The sequence below is a fragment of the Melopsittacus undulatus genome, chromosome Z (genome assembly GCF_012275295.1).
Source record: "Melopsittacus undulatus isolate bMelUnd1 chromosome Z, bMelUnd1.mat.Z, whole genome shotgun sequence".
Classification (NCBI taxonomy): Eukaryota; Metazoa; Chordata; class Aves; order Psittaciformes; family Psittaculidae; genus Melopsittacus; species Melopsittacus undulatus.
This window is the reverse complement of record NC_047557.1, coordinates 104004422-104025898: the sequence shown is the minus strand read 5'-3', so window position 1 is coordinate 104025898 and position 21477 is coordinate 104004422. Positions and strand designations below refer to the sequence as shown.

At 39.3% G+C, this 21477-nt stretch overlaps 1 protein-coding gene across 3 annotated transcripts in view; it reads right to left on the bottom strand.

Moving 5' to 3' along the window:
• Positions 1-21477, bottom strand: part of PHKB (phosphorylase kinase regulatory subunit beta) — a 101772-nt gene that overhangs the window by 4577 nt on the left and 75718 nt on the right. For 2 of the 3 annotated variants that reach the window (XM_034072835.1, XM_034072833.1), the window contains 10 exons: positions 18882-18964; positions 18705-18795; positions 16563-16624; positions 16313-16475; positions 12258-12339; positions 8993-9050; positions 7211-7301; positions 5670-5872; positions 1602-1736; positions 332-461 (listed from right to left, as the gene is read on the bottom strand). In XM_034072835.1, coding sequence (XP_033928726.1) covers positions 332-461; positions 1602-1736; positions 5670-5872; positions 7211-7301; positions 8993-9050; positions 12258-12339; positions 16313-16475; positions 16563-16624; positions 18705-18795; positions 18882-18964 — 1098 coding nt within the window. Of the gene's footprint in view, positions 1-331; positions 462-1601; positions 1737-5669; positions 5873-7210; positions 7302-8119; positions 8211-8992; positions 9051-12257; positions 12340-16312; positions 16476-16562; positions 16625-18704; positions 18796-18881; positions 18965-21477 lie in introns of all 3 variants that reach the window. The other variant, XM_034072834.1, reaches the window with a different exon arrangement.

Here is a 21477-nt window from a genome sequence, read left to right as displayed (position 1 = left end):
AATAGTCCCTCACCAGCATGCCTATAGGTCCCTATATGACCACTTTAGGATCAAAAAGGGAGTAATTCTCAGAGTACTTGGCTTGGAACGGGTCTTCTAGACTTACACTTTTATAAATGTGTATAAACTGACCTGCATTCTATTCTAATGTTATTTTACTCAGAACCAAAATAAAAACTTTTTTTATTTCCTAATTATTCCTTTTTTAATCGTAACTGGAACAAACCACCCTAAATAATTACAGCATAAAACAGACATTAACAATAAAATAATTCAACATCAATAGTCAGACAGAGTAGTAGAAATAACTGATCATTTCTGCTGATTATACCTGTGGTAAAAACTTCCCTGCCACTATTAAACCATTAGGGGTTCTCTCCAAGATCTGCCACACCCGATCATAGAATCCAGCAGGAGCTCGATTGAGAGAACCGTCTATCTGTCTTCTGTTTAGCCAGCTTCTGTGGACAAAGAAAATTGGGAGTGTGAAGTAAGAAACTGTTACAAATACAGAACCAAGCCACAATCTCTCATATAAGCCAGTGAGGTCAGTGGTGACATCAAATACATATTAATGATGCATATACAATATATGTTGTGCTTTCTGATCTGTTAGGCTCTAAACCAGCAATGGAACTCTGGTAGATTCACAGTACAGAATTAAGTCCTATGTATCAGTACAGCACGTATTTGAGAGAAGTTTTCCTAAAAGTTACTGTTCTTAGCTGGTTTTAAGCAGAAAATCTACTTTATATGTTAAGACAGTACTGAGCTTCCTCTAGGAAGGACTAAAAGCACTAATACTTTTGTGTCTTAGTTAAATATTCCTGCACAAGGTTTTATCTAAAAGAAGTTCCGTGTCCTCTATGGTCACAAACATCTTTTCTATAGCCTTAATAAAAGCAAACAAATACTGCTGAAAGACCTCATGCAGGAAAGGTGGGAAATTTCTACACCTACATATCTGGATATCTGCAGCACAGGAATCAACACACAATTATTATTTACCACTGTAGATACATTTAGATGTGGGGCTTTTTTTTGTTTGTTTGTGGTTTTTTTAAACTACCTTTGAATTACTGCTTGGCAACATGGTTTTCTGTATTTCAAAGACTTGGTTCTGTTAGGCTGCTCAAAAAGAGAGAAAAAATAAATGGGATAATTCAGTGATCAGTTTTGTTAAATTGGCTATTCTGCAGAACTTCTGTAGCCTAGCCTAGCCCAAATGAAATTCAGCACTAATATTTTTGCATTTTTTGTTTTTTTCTCTCTTTGTACTGCTAGATACAAATCTGCTAGATATTGCTAGAATATGGTATGTTCAGAATAAAATTACTTGTCAGTAAAATTACTTGTTTATGCACATGGCAGTATCCTTCCACAAAGATAAAGGTGAAAAGGGAAGACGCAATATAAAGGAAACAATTGTAGTATCTGGACACAGGTGAAAGAAGGAAAAAGGGCATTTTTGCTGTCTTTCCTTAAATAAGTATATTATTGATTGCAGATGCCCAGTGATTTCAGATGTATACAGAGTAGCTCAGAAATGAAAATTACTTGAGCAGTGAAAACAGGTGCCACAAACCCACACATCTCATTACCTCCCCTGCTGCTGTGGTTGAAGAATATCCAGCAGAAGTTGCTTCACTTCACTAGGGGACATCTGGTATAAGTCCCTAGCTGGCATATCCCCAGCCCGGATTTTCAATTCATACTTCATAGCATGGATAATCCATCTGAAGTAAAGCAAGGAATACATTTATCAATTATGTATGAAATTTCCAAAGATGGAAAATTAGTCTAATAAAATAGCTCATAAGAATTCCATATGATCTTCCTATGTGGCTGTCAGGACAGACATAAAATATGAAACAAATACTATACTACTCTAACTGTATTAATCAATAATTAATCAATACTCAGATTTTGTGTTTGTTTGCAATATGGTACAAACTGAAAGGAGTAATGCATTAATTTAAAGAAATGAGTTGTGATGCAGCTTTTCATAGGGAAGATATATTGGACCACATATTCTCTTATGTCCCATGCTCATTAAGACAAACATTTACCTCCCTTTTGATGTTAAAATTCCTACTCAAAAAATACGCTCTGACAGTATATGCATTTTGCTGATGAGTTAAAAAAAAACCACAAAAGCCACCTAAAGTTTAAATTATTTAACATTAAAAAAGACTTCAGGGCTTATTTATGGTTTTAGCCTTTGAAATTCCTTCTTGCATTCTACTATATTTTTCTTTCTTTTGCTACTCCCTTTTGAAAATATTTGATTAAATAAAAATACACCACAAGTGAAGATTTTTCAGCCTTAGGTATCAGAAAGGCAGAACGTCGCAAATTATTGAAGGAAAATGTTGAATTTTATTCTATATATTAATATAGAAATAGTGCTACATCCTCTAACATCAATGATGACATAATGCATAACTACATCTGAAGCAAGGTAACTCAAACATGGAGCTCAGTCTTTTAACACCTACATTGCTTCAGTTTAAGCAGGAATTACTAACAAAAGAGAAACTCCACTACTTTTACCTTGAACAAGTAATTATGTAACACTTGATCAAGTCAGTGTTACATGAGAGAGCCTTGCTCTCTTTATCAGAAAATGCGTAATATTCCTAAGAGCACTATCTTGTCATCAGTATAGCCACATTCTATGGGCTTTCCATTATTTAGCTTACAACACACAGAATGTTTTTGTTTATGTAACTCAAATCACAGTCTTTGCTGAAGGATTCTTAGTATTCACAGAATTCACAGAATTCTGAGATGTCAGGCCAACTCATTCAACATTCCTTTAAATTTGAGATTCTAGGACTGTCCATTGAAGGTGCAAGATACAAAAGATTATTAGGCAGCGTGGGCATTTTACATAATCCAGAACACTGAACTTTCATTTTAGTGGATGAATAGTATCCTTCTCTTGCTACTAAAACTAACAAACAAAACTGGTTTAGGAATTTGTTCTTCTACATTGATGACTGAAATTATCTGTGTGGAAGTAATCCACTGGTCTTTTCTCTTTGCAGTGGCCTACAAAACAGCAAAGTCAAGTGGACCTCCTACCAAATTCTTCACTGGTAAGAGGTCAGTAAAAGTCTGTTGGTTCAAGTTTTTTGTACTAATAGGGCTGTCAAGCACTTGATCGATTTCAGCATGAAATCCTGAAAACAAGTCAGTAACAACACACTAAATCAGATCATTATCAAACTGGAAACGGAATTTCTGTTTGAGAAGGTTAATTTTGCTCCCTGGAGTGAGTGATTACACCAAAATAAAGGAAATGGAATCTGTAGCACTAACCTTCAAAGAAAGAAAGAGAAAAATGGCAAAAGGATTAGCTACAAAGAATGAGGAAGGGGATGAAAGAGGAGTAACATGGATCTGTAGGGGTACAGACAAAGTATGTAAGTGCAAAAAGACAGATGTAGATAAATGCAATATGGGTAATTTGAATTTGGTTTTATGGTTAACTGAAATGTACTGCTAAAGTGGAAACATGAATCTTGTGTGCTAGAAAAAAGACTGCTGGTATGTACTGCCAGTGCTGAAAGGCTCTATCTTCTCCATTAAAACAATGCAGAAGATGGAACCCTACTTAAGCATGCATACCAATTCTGTAAACCTCATTCAGCAGCACCTGGCTTCCTCACAGAAGTGCTTATTCAAATGTATGTCTCTTCCTAAATGCAAAAACATTACCAATTTCTGGATAGCAAAGTAAATGCAGATACCATGGAATATGATAACACTCCAGCACAGACTACTTGTAGGTCACCTCATCAAAGAACTAAATAGAACAATCCAGTAGGTAAATGATGTTTTAAACTTAGTTCAGGTTTGTGATTCCTGAGCTATGTATAGCTTAGCCTAACCTGTTTAATAAAGAATTGGACAACTATTTAACTATTGAACAGTCACAAAGTGTTTTATGCATCTATAATCAGGATACTATGCAGTTGGGCAGGGTTGCTTGGGTTTTTTTGAAAGAACAAAGACATTTTTAGCAACCTTATAGGCCAAATCAGGTTTTTCTTTACCATGGCAGTTAAGCATTTCTGTGTAGAGAACTGCTCTTGAACAATGTCTTCATTATGTGACAACTCACATACTCAGGCTCGCTATCAATCAGACGCACCCCTTGGTGCCTTAAAATATTTTAAGGGCTGTAACTGTGAGTATATTTAAAGTGCGGAAGGCTATTATTACAGTCTAAAAGAACAAGCTATCTTTTTTAGGCAAATGATTGTGCTGAAACTCTGAAAAGAAAGCTTAAATACCTTGAAACTCTGTTTCCAAGGGATTTGTTGCTCACGGTTGACAGACTTCTAAGATCAATTTAGACAAGGTCTGTATTGTGAGCTGAGCACTGACTAGAAACAAGAGAATGAACTAGAAGCGTATGTTGATTTGGAGGATAATTGTGTGGTTTCAGAAGGGAATTAAATTCATGCTGCATCTTTCCTAGATAATCACATATACGTAATCTCTAGCCATTACTAATTTGCCCCAAACCTACATGACACAGGTGACTGCTCAACTGAGCAAAAGCTTTTAAAGGTATCATCTAGGAGCCTTGATCCTAGACAGCCCTCTTCCCTCCTTTCTTCCCTCCTCTGGTCCTGAAAGTCTGATAGTAAAAGCTTTGATTGTCCTCTCTCTCAGCTCTTCCCTCCCTGACAGTAAAGTACACCCCATGTCTCCGGCCATGTCCCTCTAACCTGCCTGATGGGTGGGCAGGCAGCAGCACACCCAGTGTGCCTTTGCATTAACAGTGGGGCACCATAAAGGATGAACTCGCATTTGGTCTGGTGTAATCCACTGTGCTCCTAGGAAACTATGCTGAGATCACATGTTTATCGGTAAAGAAATCCGCGCTAATTACCAGCCTTAAGCATGCACATCATACCTGTACCCAGTACAGAATAAAAAGATTTCTGTAGAGATTGTGTTGCTGCCCAGGAACAGAACTGTGAGCAGAATTTGTATCCACTCTGCAACTGGGAAACTCTCGATAGCACCCAGTGTCTGCTGCCAGGTAGGAAATTAGGCCACGTGTCTCAGGAGCACCACTAATACACTTGAGTGCATACTTCCTTACTTCCAGTATGCCTGTAAGGCCAGCTGCAACATAAAACAGAACCCCTTCAACCCACTGTATTGCTAATGGGGTGTCACTGTGTATAAGGGTACACACAGTCTGGTCAGCCAGCTGATCATGTTTCCTTGGCCACTAGAAGAGCCAGGCAGAACATTCTGCTGCTGGCAGGACAGGTTGACCACTGCTCATTTGCTGTACAGAATGCACCTAACCCTGCTACCCTGTTTTCGGTTTTAAAGCCCTGACATGATAAGGGATTAAGCTCTGAAAAACCCTGTAGTTCACTGTGCTAGCTGCAGGAAAGCTTCAAAAGGGCTACTACATGTGCTGCTCCACGCCACTTCAAGCTCTCGAACAGCAAACTTGAGCTTAGTTGTATAACTGGTGTTGGCACACCAATTTAAAGCAATGTAAAACTGAAGTATGCAAGTTTTGCTGCATCACCTTACATAAACCATTTTTGCGGGGTAGCAGCAATCTCTGTTAAAGTAGGTATCTTCCCTTGCAGGACTAGCACTAAGATCAACAAAAGATTGATCTTACTGACCCAATCCGTATCTTCAGCATGCCACTGAAAAGTTCAGGTGAATTGGAGATGATCCAGCCAATGTGTATGACAAGCTCCTGCTGAACTACAGCTTCTCTTTCATCTTGTAAATGACATTTTTCATAGATGATTTCCTTAATCACTCCTGGGGATAAGGGATTAGAAATAACTTCTTCCTCTTGGCCAAAGGCTCCAAGTGTCACCTGTGGCATATTGAAAACAATTCAGAAGATATAGACAGAAATAAAAGCACCATAGAAGTAATTCTGAAATGAAACTTCGTGAACTCTCCTTGTTAAATTCTCACAATTAAAAAAAAAAAAAAGTCAATGGCTGACACTTGTTAATATTGTTAGTTGGATGCTATTAAAATAACAGATTTCACTACACGCCACAGTAAATATGAAATATATTTTTCCAAATGGAAACAAAAATACAAACCCACTTCTTTGATTTCAAATCTGGCTGTATAATCATGACTGCACACTAGGTTTAGACAGCCTTCCATTTTTGACATTTCAGCTGTGGAACTCACATAACGTTCCAAATGAAATTCATAGTTTTGTTTTTTGATTTCTTATAGCATCCCAGAAGTTACATTTTAAGAAAATATATTGCTGGTACTAGATTGTTTAACCACAATAAAATGAATTCTGTTAGAAGAGTGATTTGCTTTTAATGATGACAGTAAAACACAGCAACACTTAATTTTTCTCTGACAATAAAGATCATTATTATTAAAGGATCAGCGAAGGCAAGTGAGGTTAAAAAGCTGGAAATAAACAGCTATACGTCCTGCTGCATGCACGTGCAGCTTCCTCTACAACTATGTGTAGCACCAGAAGCACATACCCTGACCTCAGTCTGGAGTAAAACAAAGACAATCTGTCATACTAGTGTACCATATAGCTAAGTATACATACAGATGTATCGTAATACAAAAATACATAATATTCCATTATTACTATTTGAAAACATCTCTTCATGAATGTAATTAAAATTGTGCTGGAAGTTAAAAAATAAAAGTCCTCCTTAGGAAAGGAAGAAACAGTGATAATTAAACTTTGGAACACAAAACTAAAATCTTGAAAGAATTTACTCATCTGCCACCCATATATTATCAGACAGAGTGGATACGTCTTCATTAAATAAGTCTTAAAAATAAGCTTTATTACTTTATTCCATCTATTTTTGTGAAATAAAAGGGCATATATGTATATAAAAACAATAAATAAAAGGGCATATATATTATATACATAAAATCTAAGGAATTATGGGAATCATAATCTTCCCTTCTTATGTAGATGCTGAACTGTATTTTGAGTATTGGTCTGTCATTAAGTAAATTTATTACTCCATACTATATGCAAGTATTAAATATATCCTTATTTTCCCCTAGGCTTTTCTTCTTCAGTAAGGATTTTTTTAAGTTATTGGATATTTTTAAAAGAAGCATCAGAGGCCTTAAAAATTAAAAAAGCCTATTTATTTAATGTCTTTGTTACCATTCCTTAAGATATTTCTGAGGAGTGAAGACTTACCTGCTTGCCCTGAACTAAAACATTAGTAATAGATGGTGCAAGGCTGTCCACTAGTTTACCTAAAAGACTTGCTGCGAAGCGCACAACAGACCTGAGGGCAGAAAACAGAGCAATCCCACTACATATCAAAAGCTAGTTTAATGAATTCACATATATTTGAAGTCTGCAATAGCAGAGATCTCAAAACTAACTCTGTGAATACATACATTATTTATAATACAGAATTTGGATCAGATTTTATGTAATCTTCTATGGATTTTCAGTTTTTAGTCAAGCTATAGGTTAATGGATCAAAATTATTTCATTAGAACTCATTAAACTACCAGCTACATAAAAAGTTTGTTGATTTTTCTCAGCATGATCCTGAAATCAGGCAGATTCTCTTCTGTGCCATTTTCACGGTTTTGCAAGATAACCTTGGTATTTTTTACTCTATTTAACAAAGACTTATAAAGATTCTGCAAGAAGTACAACAAACAACACCAAGGCTTTATTTTCCATGCTGAGGTAACAATTTGCACGTGTAGCATAGAAAGAAGAGACTTGTGTAAATTGCTAGGTTGAAAACCAGCTGTAACTTCTCAGAAAAACATGGTTCAAGATATAAAAACTTTAAATAATAATTTCCTGACAAAATACAAACCTAATAGGCTTGTATTCGAGCTTTTCTCTCATGGGCTTTGAGGTGCCTAAAAATCACTATCCACAGAGAATGACTGTGTTGTAGTCATTTATAGTATTAGTAAAAAATTCAGACAGTTGATGTTGCTTCCTGTGAAAACTGCTACGCGCTTCCTAAGATCAAGAGCAAAGCATTTAAAAAAATTCATTAGCTGATACTATCAGTATGCAAACAAGCAAAAAAAAATAAATTCACAGAGCTGCATTTCAGACTTCTGGGCACTTTACCTGTTTGCCATGTACCAGTAAAGTAGTAATATGTGGGGTTATAGAAGAAGAAAATTTCTGTGCAAATGCAGCACTGTAGCGCAACACCAACCTATATGTATGTCACGTGGCAACCATGGAAGAGAAATGAAAAAGAGTTTACATGCTTTATTTCTAAAAATACTTTTTTTTTTTATTCTTTACAAAAAATTACCAGAAAGGTATTTTGGTTCTACCTTATTATTGCCAAAGGCCCATTTAAGTATATGAACAGACTAAAATGAAAAACAAAAATAATTTTTTACATTTACAGCCTCATCTGTTAGGAATAGTGACAGAGCAAGAGAACAGAATTCAGGACAGGCTCAACTCATTTCCTTGAGAAAAGGAAATGAAATTTCTACTGAGCTTAATTAATAAACAGCATGTAAATACCAACTGACTTCCTGAAACCTTTAAAAGTTACTGTGACAAAGTCAGCCACAATGTAGATTATTTCAGGGCAATAAACCAACTGACTTGATCACCAGCTTTGCTGCACAAAGCTATTTGATACTATTTTATCACCCCCTGTAAGAAATAAGAATATTAGTATTCTTTTCTCATTATTAAACAAGAACTGTACACTTGCAATAGCACTCATAGCAAAACCATCTTATTGCTCCCTTTTTGGATTTTAAAAGATAACAGTAGGAAAATGCTGCTTTTTTATTTTTTCTTTAAGCATTACAGACCAGATCTTCAGCTCCAGTGAACTGATACAGTTTTATTAGTAAAGTTGTCCTTTTTCCCCCATTCAAGTGTGTAAGGATCTGTCTTCCAGCTTTACTGTATAAACACATCAGGAAGAAAAACTGGTGCAAAACAAAAGGAATATGATATATGTATACAGACCAGAGCTTTTTGCTGCCAGCTCGTCTATAGATTCTTTCAATATGTTCAGCAACAGTACCTAAATGCATTAAAAACAAACCAAAACACAAATAAAAGACATGCAGAAAAGACACACATATGCTTTTAACAGTAATAAGGTAAATTTGATGAGATCAGTTAACTTTGACACACCTTTAGTAAAGCACTTACCCACTGTGTTTAACATCTAAAATATAGATGCAATCAAGTCCCCTATCACCCAGCTGTACGTTATTATGCAAGAAGCCAAACCAGTTTTAGCTAGATTTGCTGCCTGTGCTACAAAGAGACCTATACCACCTATTCTTGCAATCTTGGGGGAAAATTAATGTATGTACAAATTAAGCCTATAAAAGTATATCCCTCTCAAAAGGTACAGCCTTACAGCCTCAAACTGCTGATTACATTTGGATATGGCATGCAGATACAGATACAGCCTCCACTGCCTTGCTTCATTGTTGAGCTAAAACTGACAGGGTCTTGTCAAGTCTTGTACAGTGTAGTTCACTGAAGCGGCATTACATTTATACAAAGCTCGTAACAGCTGACATCCAAGACACACATTGTTTTCAGCTTAGTATACGAACAATAAATCACCTGATTAATTATCTGGGACAGGAGACTTTAATTTTACAGGAAGTTCGGACTGTGTGAACAAGATCTTTCACCACTTTGTGGCCCTGCCCTGAGTAACTACAATAAAATGCCCCCCCAAAATACCTAAGTGACTGTGTAAGCTAGCTTTGATCATCAGGTGTGTTACAGCACTACTCTTGTGAAACTATTTACCCCTCTTGCAAAATACTGCAGGGAATATGGGACAGATAGAGAAGACATTTTATTACTGATCTATTACTCTCCTTCTCTTAAGCTGATTGTGTGTCAAAACCACAAAGAATGTTTTGTGAAGTGTTACGGATTAAAGTAGCATCTTGCTGTACAGACATCACCTAAAAGTAGAGGGCAGGAAATGGGAAGAGACCTACTTTTCTAAGTCAAAGTAGGTAGTTCAGGATTCAGAAAATGAAGGAAGTACATGAATTAGATTCATCAGAATAACAGATACCATTTTTCTGTAGCCCATAGTTAATCACAGTGCATCAGTGTGCTCTACTGACATCTCTTCAACTGTGCATGGCTCAAGCAGGGACCATTATGTTGAAGGTAGAAGTGGTGACAAACATTCCATAATTTTTACTTTATTTGGCTTCTAGATCTTGAGCTCTTGGATGGAATGGCAGTGTTTTTCATGCCAGGCACTTACCAATGAAATTCATCTAAAATAATAGCAGTAGTGGAAACTGAGTCACAAAAATCACAGCCTGTGCCCGTCAGATGGAATTCTCAAGGTTCTTCAGCTTTTATTTTTAGATTTATGTTTAATTGATGGTGCTATTACTTAATGCCGGTCTCTGTAGTCTCCAGTCATAGGAGAGTCAATGACTCAGACCATTTGTCTGAGTTACAATCATCCACTCTTCCATGTAGGATGGCACCAAAAGGTCTATAAAAATTATCTCGGAACAGCCAGAGGCACAGCAGTATTATTTTTTTTTTCAAGAGAGTTTTTAAGTAAGTTCATCATAATCTGCTGGTCAAAAGTTGCTATTCTGGTTGCCTGCAGAGGTCAGGAAGTCTGCCTCAAGTAATTTCAAGAGCACAGAAGACACAACCTATAAAGGACTAAAGAAATCTATGTAAGCTATCAAAACCTGACAATAGCACAGGTAACAGTGGCTTCAGAGGGTACACCTGCCTAGCAAACAGATTTCAGACTGTGACTTTGGGGTCACACTGTATTTCTCCAATGCACTGTGTATCAGGCAATGAATTTTATTCCCATTCACATTGGTTTTTATAATGTTTTTAATACAGTGTTGTGGTTTAAGCCCAGCTGGTAACTCAGAACTATGCAGCCGCTCACTCACTCCCTCCTTTTTCCCCCTGGCTCCCAGAGGCATGGGGAGGAGAATCAAAAGAATGTAAATCCCATGGGTTGAGAAAAGAACAGTCCAATCAGTAAGGTACCATGCAAAAATACTACTACCACCAACAAAAATAATAATGATAAAGGAAATAAGAAGGGGAGAGTATATAAAGCTAAAAGGGGAAAAGAAAACAATAAACACAAGTGATACCTAATACAATTGCTCACCACCCACCAACTGACATCTAGCCGGACCTGATCAGTGATGTGGGCCTTTCAGGTAATTCCCCCCAGTTTATATAGTGGGCATGACATGCTGCGGCATGGAATACCCCTTTGGCTAGTTTGAGTGAGGTATCCTGTCTCTGCTTCTTCTCAGCTTCCCGTGCCCCTCCACACTGGCAGATCATGAAAAGTCCTTGATTGGGGTAAGTTTTACTTTAGCAACAACTCAAAACATCAGTGTTTTATCAGCACTGCTCTCAGACTCAAGTCAAAAACACAGCACTGCACCAGCTAGTAGGAAGGCGAAAAATAATGCTACTGCTGAACCCAGGACATACAGGGATATGTATGTAACATACATTTATGACAAAATTACAACTCTACATCACAAGAACCAGCTGCCTTATTAAATTATGAAGAAGGGTTCTATAACATCAGATGGCAAGTTACATTACTTGACGAATAACTAAGATACTATTTGGGTATTTGATCTTAACACTCCTCTTTTTTTTCTGCAAATATATACAAAAGCAGCTATTAAGCAGTCTTTGAGGAAAAAAAGCCTAACACCAAGCTTTGCACTACAAAAGTCACAAGCCTCAGTTGCCTCAACTGAATTCTTTTACATTAATTTAAATCCTGTACTCTTTATACAAAACTGTAACACAAGAGTAAGCTTCACAGATTCAATGAACTAATTACATAAAAGGAAAATCAAAATTCAGTATAAAGCTTCACATATTTCCGTGTGTTACAGACACACAACTTGTCTTTAGTTTCAGTTTTCTATACAAGGTCAGGTTCCCTATTTTTTGTATCTGTATGCTCAAAACTGCAACCAGCTACAGCACCAGCCTACAAACAGTTTAGAAGAATTCATATATTTAGCAGCTCACTCCCCACTACACTATGAATTTGCATGTCCCATATAATGCAGAAATCACTTTAAATAGCAGAGAAAATAGCTACACAACTGCTGTAGTGTAGCTATTTATTAGTGTTAATGGCACAATGGCAATTATTCACGTTCATTACAACTAAACATACAGCTGCTTCCAGAAAAACTCAAAATAGTCAAACGAAAGAAGGTCTTACCATCCTTAGTGATAAAATTCGGTCCTTCCCTTTTAAGCAATATACTTGAGAGTAACGCTTGACTTGCTAGGCAATTGCAGTCCTTAAAAAAAAAAAACACAACAATCCAGCAACAACATAACCACAAACAGCCTTCAGGTTTTCACAGGTCCTTTTTTTTTTTTAAAGAAAAATCTACAGATTTTGTTTTCAATGGGACATCACAACTATTTCAAACCCTATGTATGCTGTATCTTTGTCACTGCTGCTTGCAGACGGCTCTTAGTGGATCAAATTAAATTGCCCTTATTTGGCCATAGAAATGTTTCCCGATTTTCTGTTCCTGGGTACAGACATTTACAGCAAAAATGCTTGAAATGACATATGGAACCAAGAAGAATATTTTTTGTGTTCCTATCAAATGCTGGATCTAGAAACACTTGGTGGTAGCTTTCTTCTAGATGCAAAATAAAAAACCAAAACAAAACAAGAAGTGCCAGATTGGAACTTTCCCTTGGTATCATGAAGACGTTTCTAGTCTATCAAGTGAATACCAACTGCTGAAGTCTTTTGAATTTTAGTCTAGCAATAAAATATATAATGATATAGAATCATAGAATAGTTAGGGTTGGAAAGGACCTTAAGATCATCTAGTTCCAACCCTACTGCCATGGGCAGGGACACCTCACACTAAACCGTATCACCCAAGGCTTCATCCAACCTGGTCTTGAACACTGCCAGGGATGGAGCATTCACTACCTCCCTGGGCAACCCATTCCAGTACCTCACCACCCTAACAGTAAAGAATTTCTTCCTTACATCCAGTCTAAACCTCTGCTGTTTAAGTTTCAAACCGTTACCCCCTTTTAGATGGTCATTTATTACCAGAAAAAGATTTGGGTAGATGGGAGAATGGAAGCCAAGCACCTATAATAAATGCTTGGAGCAATGTAGTGATATTCCAGCTGCTCCAGCCAATAAGCTGTCCTCATTTGGAGCTCAGCCTCCATACAAACACCCACAGCATGGGGAACAAACAAGAGGAATTAGAGATGTGAGGACGTCTATGGGGGTATAACAGACATCACAGAAACATGCTGGGATGCCTCCTATGGCTGGAGTGTTGGAATGGAAGGTTACAGGCTTTTTTAGAAAAGACAGGCCAGGTAAAAGGGGAGGTGGAGTTGCCCTTTATGTTAGGGATAGGCTGGAGAGCATAGAACTCTGGGGAGAAGTGAGCAGTTAACAGAAAATTTATGGGTCAGGGATAAGGGGAAAACAGTGATGGCAGACATTACTGTTACAGACTGCCTGGTCAATAGGACTCTGTTGATGGAGCACTCTACAGACAAATAGGAAAAGCCTCATGCTCACAGGTCCTTGCTCTCATGGGGGACTTCAACCACCCTAATATCTGCTGCAGGTATGGTACAGCCCAGCACAAGCAATACAGGAGGTTCCTTGATTGTGTGGAAGACAGCTTCCTTCTGCAAATAATAGAGAAGCTGAGAAGGAGAGGTGCCGTGCTTGACCTCATGCCCACCAATAGGGAAGGGCTGGTTGGAAATGTGACTCTCCAGGGCAGCCTTGGTTGTGCCGCTCATGAGATGGTCGGATTCCAGATCCTCAGGACAGCGAGAAGAGCGTACAGCAAGCTCACTGCCCTGGACTTAAAGAGAGCAGACGTTGGCCTCTTCAGGAACCTGCTTAGTAAGGTTCCATGGGATATAGCTCCAGGGGGCATGGGGGCCCATGACTGTTGGTTGATACTCAAGGATCACCTGCTCCAAGCTCAGGAGTGTTTTGTCCTGGCTAGAAGGAAGTGCAGCAGGAGAGCCAGGAGACCTCCTTGGATGGATAAGGTACTGCTGAGAAAACTTTGAAGGAAAAAAAGAAGCTTATAAAAGGCACAAGCAAGGACAGGCAGCTTGGGAAGGATACAGGGATGTTGTCCAGGAAGCTAGGGAAAAGGTTAGGAAAGGAAAAGCCCAGTTAGAATTAAACTTGGCTAGGGATGCTAAGGATAACAGGAAGGGATTCTATAGGTATGTAGCAGCTAAAAAACAAAATAGGGATAACGTAGGCCTCCTCTGGAAGCTATTGGAAGAACTAGCTACCCTGGATTTTGAGAAGGCTGAAGTTCTTTGCCTCGGTCTTCACTGGAAAAGGTTCTGACAACACCACTCAAATTTTGGAAGGCAGACGCAGGGACTGTGATAATGAAGACCTTTGGCCCACTGTAGGAAAGGATCTGGTTCGAGACCATCTTAAAGACCTGAACGCACACGTCATAGAATCATAAAATCACAGACCTGATGAAATCCATCCGCAGGTCCTGAAGGAGCTGGCGAATGAAGTTGCAAAGCCACTGGCCGTCACATGTGAAAAATCACGGCAGTCAGGTGAAGTTCCTGACAACTGGAAAAAGTGAACTATAACCCCCCATTTTCAAGAAGGGGAAAATGGATGACCCGGGCAATTACAGACCAGTCAGTCTCACCTCTCTGCCTGGCAAAATCTTGGAGCAGATTCTCCTGGAAGGCATGGTAAGGCACATAAAAAACAACAAGATGCTTGGTGACAGCCAGCATGGCTTCACTAAGAGGAAATCCTGTCTGACCAATTTGATGGCCTTTATGATGGGGCTACGGAACTGATGGACAGGGGTAGAGCAGTTGGTGTCATCTACCTGGAATTGTGCAAAGTGTTTGACATTGTCCCAGATGATATCCTTGTCTCTAAATTGGTGAAATATCAATTTGATAGGTGGATCCCTCAGTGAATAAAGAACTGGCTGGATGGCCACATGCAAAGAGTTGTGGTCAAGGGCTCCGTGTCCTGCTGGAGACCAGTAATGAGTAGTGTCCCTCAGAGATTGTTTTTGGGACTGGTCTTGTTCAACATCTTTGTCAGAGACAAAGTGGGGGATTGAGTGTGGACAAGTGGAATTTAGTGTGCCCTTGGCAAGTTTGCCGATGGCACCAACCTGTGTGGTTCTGTTGATATGCTGGAGGGAAGGGATGGCATCCAGAGGGACCTTGGCACGCTTCTGAGGTGAGCTGATGTAAACCTCATGAAGTTTAACCATGACAAGTGCAAGGTTCCACACCTGGGTTGGAGCAATCCCAGGCACAGCTACAGGTTGGCCAAAGAAGAGATTCAGAGCAGCCTTGCGGAGAAGGACTTGGGGGTGTTGGTCAATGAGCCAGCAGTGTGCACTCGCAGCCCAGAAAGCCAATCATATTCTGGCTGCATCAAAAGAAGCGTGACCAGCAGGTCGAAGGAGGTGATCCTGCCCCTCTACTCTGCTCTTGTGAGACCTTACCTGGAGTATTGCGTGCAGTTCTGGTGTCCTCAACATAAAAAGGACATGGAACTGTTAGAACAAGTCCAGAGGAGCGCCAAAAGGATGATCAGGGGACTGGAACACCTCCCGTATGAAGACAGGCTGAGAAAGTTGGGGCTGTTCAGCCTGCAGAAGAGAAGGCTGCATGGAGACCTCTTAGCAGCCTTCCAGTATCTGAAGGGGGCCTACAGGGATGCTGGGGAGGGACTATTCATTAGGGACTGTAGTGATAGGACAAGGGGTAACGGGTTGAAACTTAAACAGCAGATGTTTAGATTGGATATAAGGAAGAAATTATTCACTGTAAGGGTGCTGAGGTACTGGAATGGGTTGCCCAGGGAGGTAGTGAATGCTCCATCCCTAGCAGTGTTCAAGGCCAGGTTGGAGAAAGCCTTGGGTGATATGGTTTAGTGTGAGGTGTCCCTCCCCATGGCAGGGGTGTTGTAACTACATGATGTCAAGGTCCTTTCCAACCCTAACTATTCTATGATTCTATAATTCTGTATCATTCTAATTGCAGCATGCAGTAGCAGAAGAGGAAAATGTAGAGTGGAAGATTCCCCAAGCATGAAGCGGAACACTGGACCTTTCATGTTCCTAGTTATACTAACAGCATTGAACCATGACACAAATCATGTTGATCAAAGAAGGCTGCTGTTAAAAATAACAGCACATTATTTCTCCTTTCATGAATATGAAGTTATTCTGCATTTTTATCAAGTTTTCTTACATTAAATTTCTGCAGGATCTCATATGTTGACTTGCTTTTCCAGTCATTAATATTTACATCTGGTTGCTGCTCAAGTTCAGAAGCATTTGGAGTACTAGACTGTCTCTTGACCTTTGAATGTTTTGGAAGATCCAACTCCTCCAACCTCTTAAATACAGGAGCCCTTAAAAAAAAAGTATTTCATTTCTTCATAGTATAGAAAATATCTTGATTATAAAATATCATCATTATTATTTACACATAGCCTTACTCTTCTGTTTCAGTGATTCTTAGGAAGTCAAGTTGTTCAACAACTGCTCCAGATATTAGTGTCTGAAATGAAAAATGGAAAAAATAAAAAAAGATTCAGAGAGGTACATAACTCTATAGTTATCTTCTTTTCTCAGTGTGTTCCTTGATGTTTCCATTGAGCAAGTAGTATTTCCATTTCCAAATATCTTTACACTTACAGAATATCTTGCCTCTTAAGATCTCACTTAAGACAGCAGAAGTCTCTTGGACCTGCTGTCTCTCTTTTACTGGTGTTCTGCTGTTCTTTTGCCTGCAACATACAGGGAAACCAAGCAATGTCCAACCCCCTGCCTGCCAAAAAAATGAGGTCTGATGAGAACATCTGAGATCAAGAATTTGCATTTCTTAAGAGTCCTGCATGATACCCATGTTCTAAATGGTAGGTAATGCTTGTTATTTCAGGGATTGCAGAAGAATGCAAAGTTTTTCTGTCAGTCTCAGTGATGTTTCAGGAAGACACATCATGGCATTTCCTACCCTGTATTCATTCCTTAATCCAAGCATACCTGCCCTAAGTCTGCACCTCAAATGCAGCTTACAGAGACTTCTGTCTCAGAATATGACATTCCAGAAATTCAATGTGGCATTTATCTGATGTAGTAATTACAATTCATTAACTCCAGATTTTTATGGATTTACTATTTCGATATTGCCAGAAGAAACGTGGTGTATAAAGCATTTTTAAGACTGCTTTTTGCTGGTTCTCATTAGCTAAATAAAACTGTATTGTCAACTTTTATGTTCCATTTTCACTGTACACTAGTTGCAGTAAAATACTGATCTAGTACACTGTGAGATGACTGAATATAAAAAAAGGCTTTGATTTTATTGCTAGTGTCATCCACTCTTTGGTTTGCAGATCTGCTTGAGCACATGACCACAGCGAAGGTGAAAACCAGAACAGTTGCATGTCTTCTAAGCATACGCTTTTAAAAATTAAATTAGATTTTTTATGTTTTATAAGTCAAAAAGAATGCTCACTCAATTAGACCCACCCATTCTGTCTCTACGCACATTTACACATATGCATCTAAATGAAGTAGTGAAATTCACAAAGATTCCACACACATTTTGTGGGAATAGATGAATTATTTAAGAAAACACCATGAATTAGACATGTTCCTTCTTTACCCAAATCCTCCCCAATGAAGCAAGTAACAGTGTAGTGCTTAAAATAAAGACACATTCTGTTGACTGAAAAATATCTTGTCTCGTAATAAATCAGTTTAATGAAATGTAAGGCAAGAAGGACATTGCAGTTAAAAAAACCCCAACCAACCAAACAAAAAAATCCAACCCAACAAAAAACTACAACAAACTATGCTGTAGACAAACACTGTGGACAGAACATGTGGCATTTGCTATGGGAAAAGTCAATGGGAGCAGGAGAGACTAAAGGACCTTCATGTAACCAGTAGAAACACATCAGAATTTTTAATATTACAAGCATATCTTAAATCTTTATTGCTCTGAGGATTTAGTTTATAAATGACCCAGCTCCTTTACAAATTCCTGATTTTCTAGGGAACATGAAATCATAACAGTGTCTTTGGCCTTTTCTCTAATCAAGAGAAGGGTTCTTCAGTTGGTATTAAGTAAGACTTAACCAGCATATACAAGTATTGTTAAAACCAGCACTGGACTCTGTAATTTTCACATTTTAATGAAGTGCTTAAAAATTAATTCAAAACACCACAGATGTTAAAACTAGAACTTAGTAATTGTAAGAACTTTAATATATATATATAAAGCACCTTTTTTTTTCACTCTTCATTGATTATCTAATCAAAAGAAATCCCTCAATGCCTGACATGGTGCACTTCTCTTTCGGTGATACTTTCACAAGACTGCTGAACATAAAAAACACTTTTTCCCTTCTGAAAATCCTGTATGATGATTACCACTTTCAAAAGACTCCGCAAAAGGAATGAAGATACATGTTTCTTTTGAGATAAAACAAAAACCGTAACAAATGGCTTGGGTCTTGACTCCTTCGTTTTATGATACTGAAGGAAGTATACTTTTTTCCCCATGTACTTCTAAGTAGTACATAAACCAATAGCAGGAGGTAAGAACACAGTAATCAGGAAAAATACCGTACCTGTACTCTGTCAACATGAACTTTTACTCCTCCAACAATTCCCTTCCTAAAGGCTGCCAACATATCTAATATTGGATTGAATCTGCTCCCTCTGAAATTTGAAACAGAACTCCATTAATCTTGCAATTAGGTAAGTGTTACCCTGTAAATGATGCACATCTTGCTCTTGCTGTCTACCTTATATTGTCTTCACGGATAAGCACGACAAACAGTGGACGGCCATGCATTTTCCAATACTGCTTAATGAACTGCAGTGCATTCTAGGTAAGAAATAATACATTAGTCACCAAATAATCCCCAAACCAAAGCAACCCCCTAAAAAATCAAATGACAACCCACAAGTATCATAGATCAGAATATACAGTACAAGATACTAAAAAAGATACCTTAAACTAACAACACAGAAAAACCAACAGATTAAAAAAAGCTAATAAACTAGTAACAAGACTTCTTCAAAAAGCAGAAGCTGCTTTCAAACACTGGGATTTCACCAGTTTTCTGAACATACTCTTAGTGCAGACTGTACTACTAGACAGTGTGGTGTACTGTGCTACATGCAATAACCTAGTGAGTATGTATGGGAATACAGGGCTCTAATCTTGGCCACTAACACAGATTAACCAATGCCACCTTCTAGCACTGAAAGTACCTGCTAGAGCAGAGGGGACATGGCAGGTCAGCTTTTCTCTGCTGCCCACCTTGAAATCAGGGAAGGGAGACAATTTGTAATATTTGTGCAAAGTTGAGCAATGTTTCCTCCAGGTAAGGCATTAGTGTGGACAGCTAAGGCCTCCTTGGAACTTAATCTTGCTAGTCATGTTAAGGACAATAGAAAGGGCTTCTTCAAACACATAGCAAATAAAACTAACACAAGAGGCAATATAGGCCCACTGCTGAACGAGGTGGGTACCCTGGAGTCAGAGGATATAAGGAAGGCAGAGGTGCTGACTGCCTTCTTTGCCTCTGTCTTTACTCCTGCAGACTCTCTCCAGGGGCCCCAGATTCCTGTAGCCCCAGAAGGAGTCAGGACAAAGGAGTTTGCTTTGGTAGATGAGGACTGGGTTAGGGATCAACTAGGCAATCTGGACATCTATAAATCGATGGGTCCAGATAGAATACACCCATGGGTGCTGAGGGAGCTGGCAGAGGTCATTGCTAGGCCACTCTCCATCATCTTTGGTAAGTTGTGGGAAACGGGAGAGATGCCTGAGGATTGGAGGATGGCAAATGTCACTGCCAGTCTATAAGAAGGGCAAGAAGGAGGACCCAGGTAATTATAGACCGGTCAGCCTTATCTCCATCCCTGGAAAGGTGATGGAACAACTTATTCTTGACACCATCTCTAGACATATCAAGGATGAGTGGGTCATTAAGAACAGGTTTTACCAGGGGGAAGAACAGGTTTTACCAGGGGGAAGTCATGTTTGACCAACCTTACAGCCTTCTATGAAGAAGTAACTAGGTGGGGGGATGATGGTAGAGTGGTAGATGTGGTTTTCCTTGATTTCAGTAAGGCATTTGATACTGTCTCCCACAGCATCCTCATAGATAAGCTAAGGAAGTGTGGACTTGATGATCAGGTAGTGAGGTGGATCAAGAACTGGTTGAAAGGAAGAAAGCAGAGAGTTGTGGTCAATGGGGCAGAATCTAGCTGGAGGTCTGTGACTAGTGGAGTCCCTCAGGGATCGGTGCTGGGACCAATGCTGTTTAATAATTTCATTAATGACCTGGATGAGGGAACTGAGTGTACCCTCAGCAAGTTCGCTGATGACACTAAATCGAGAGGAGTGGCTGACACACCAGAAGGCTGTGTTGCCATTCAGCGAGACGTGGAGAGGCTGGAGAGTTGGGCAGGGAGAAATTTTATGAAATTCAACAAGGGCAAGTGTAGAGTCTTGCATCTGGGGAAGAACAACCAGGTGGATTGTTCTGTACCAGAACAATGTACTAGTACTGGTACAATGTACTGGTTGTACCAGTACAGGTTCAGGGTTGACCTGCTGGAAAGGAGTGAAGGGGAAAGGGACCTGGGGGTCCTGGTGGACAGGAGGATGACCATGAGCCAGCAATGTGCCCTTGTGGCCATGAAGGCAAACGGCATCCTAGGGTGCATTAGAAAGGGTGTGGTTAGTAGGGCAAGAGAGGTCCTCCTTCCCCTCTACTCTGCCTTGGTGAGGCCACATCTGGAGTATTGCGTCCAGTTCTGGGCCCCTCAGTTCAAGAAGGACAGGGAATTGCTCGAAAGAGTCCATCGCAGAGCCACAAAGATGATGAAGGGAGTGGAAGACCTCCCTTATGAGGAGAGGCTGAGGGAGCTGGATCTCTTTAGCTTGGTAAAGAGGAGACTGAGGGGTGACCTCATCAGTGTTTACAAATATGTAAAGGGTGAGTGTCAGGATAATGGAGCTAGGCTTTTTTCAGTGATATCCAGTGGTAGGACAAGGGGCAATGGGTGTAAACTGGAGCATAGGAGATTCCACATTAACATCAGAAGAACTTCTTTACTGTAAGAGTGACAGAGCACTGGAACAGGTTGCCCAGGGGGGTTGTGGAGTCTCCTCTGTTGGAGATATTCAAGGCCCACCTGGACAAGTTCCTGTGTGATGTACTCTAGATTTCCCTGCTCTTGCAGGGGGGTTGGACTAGATGATCTATCGAGGTCCCTTCCAACCCTTGGAATTCTGTGATAGAATCATAGAATAGTTAGGATTGGAAAGGATCTTAAGATCATCTAGTTCCAAACCCCCTGCCATGGGCAGGGACACCCCACACT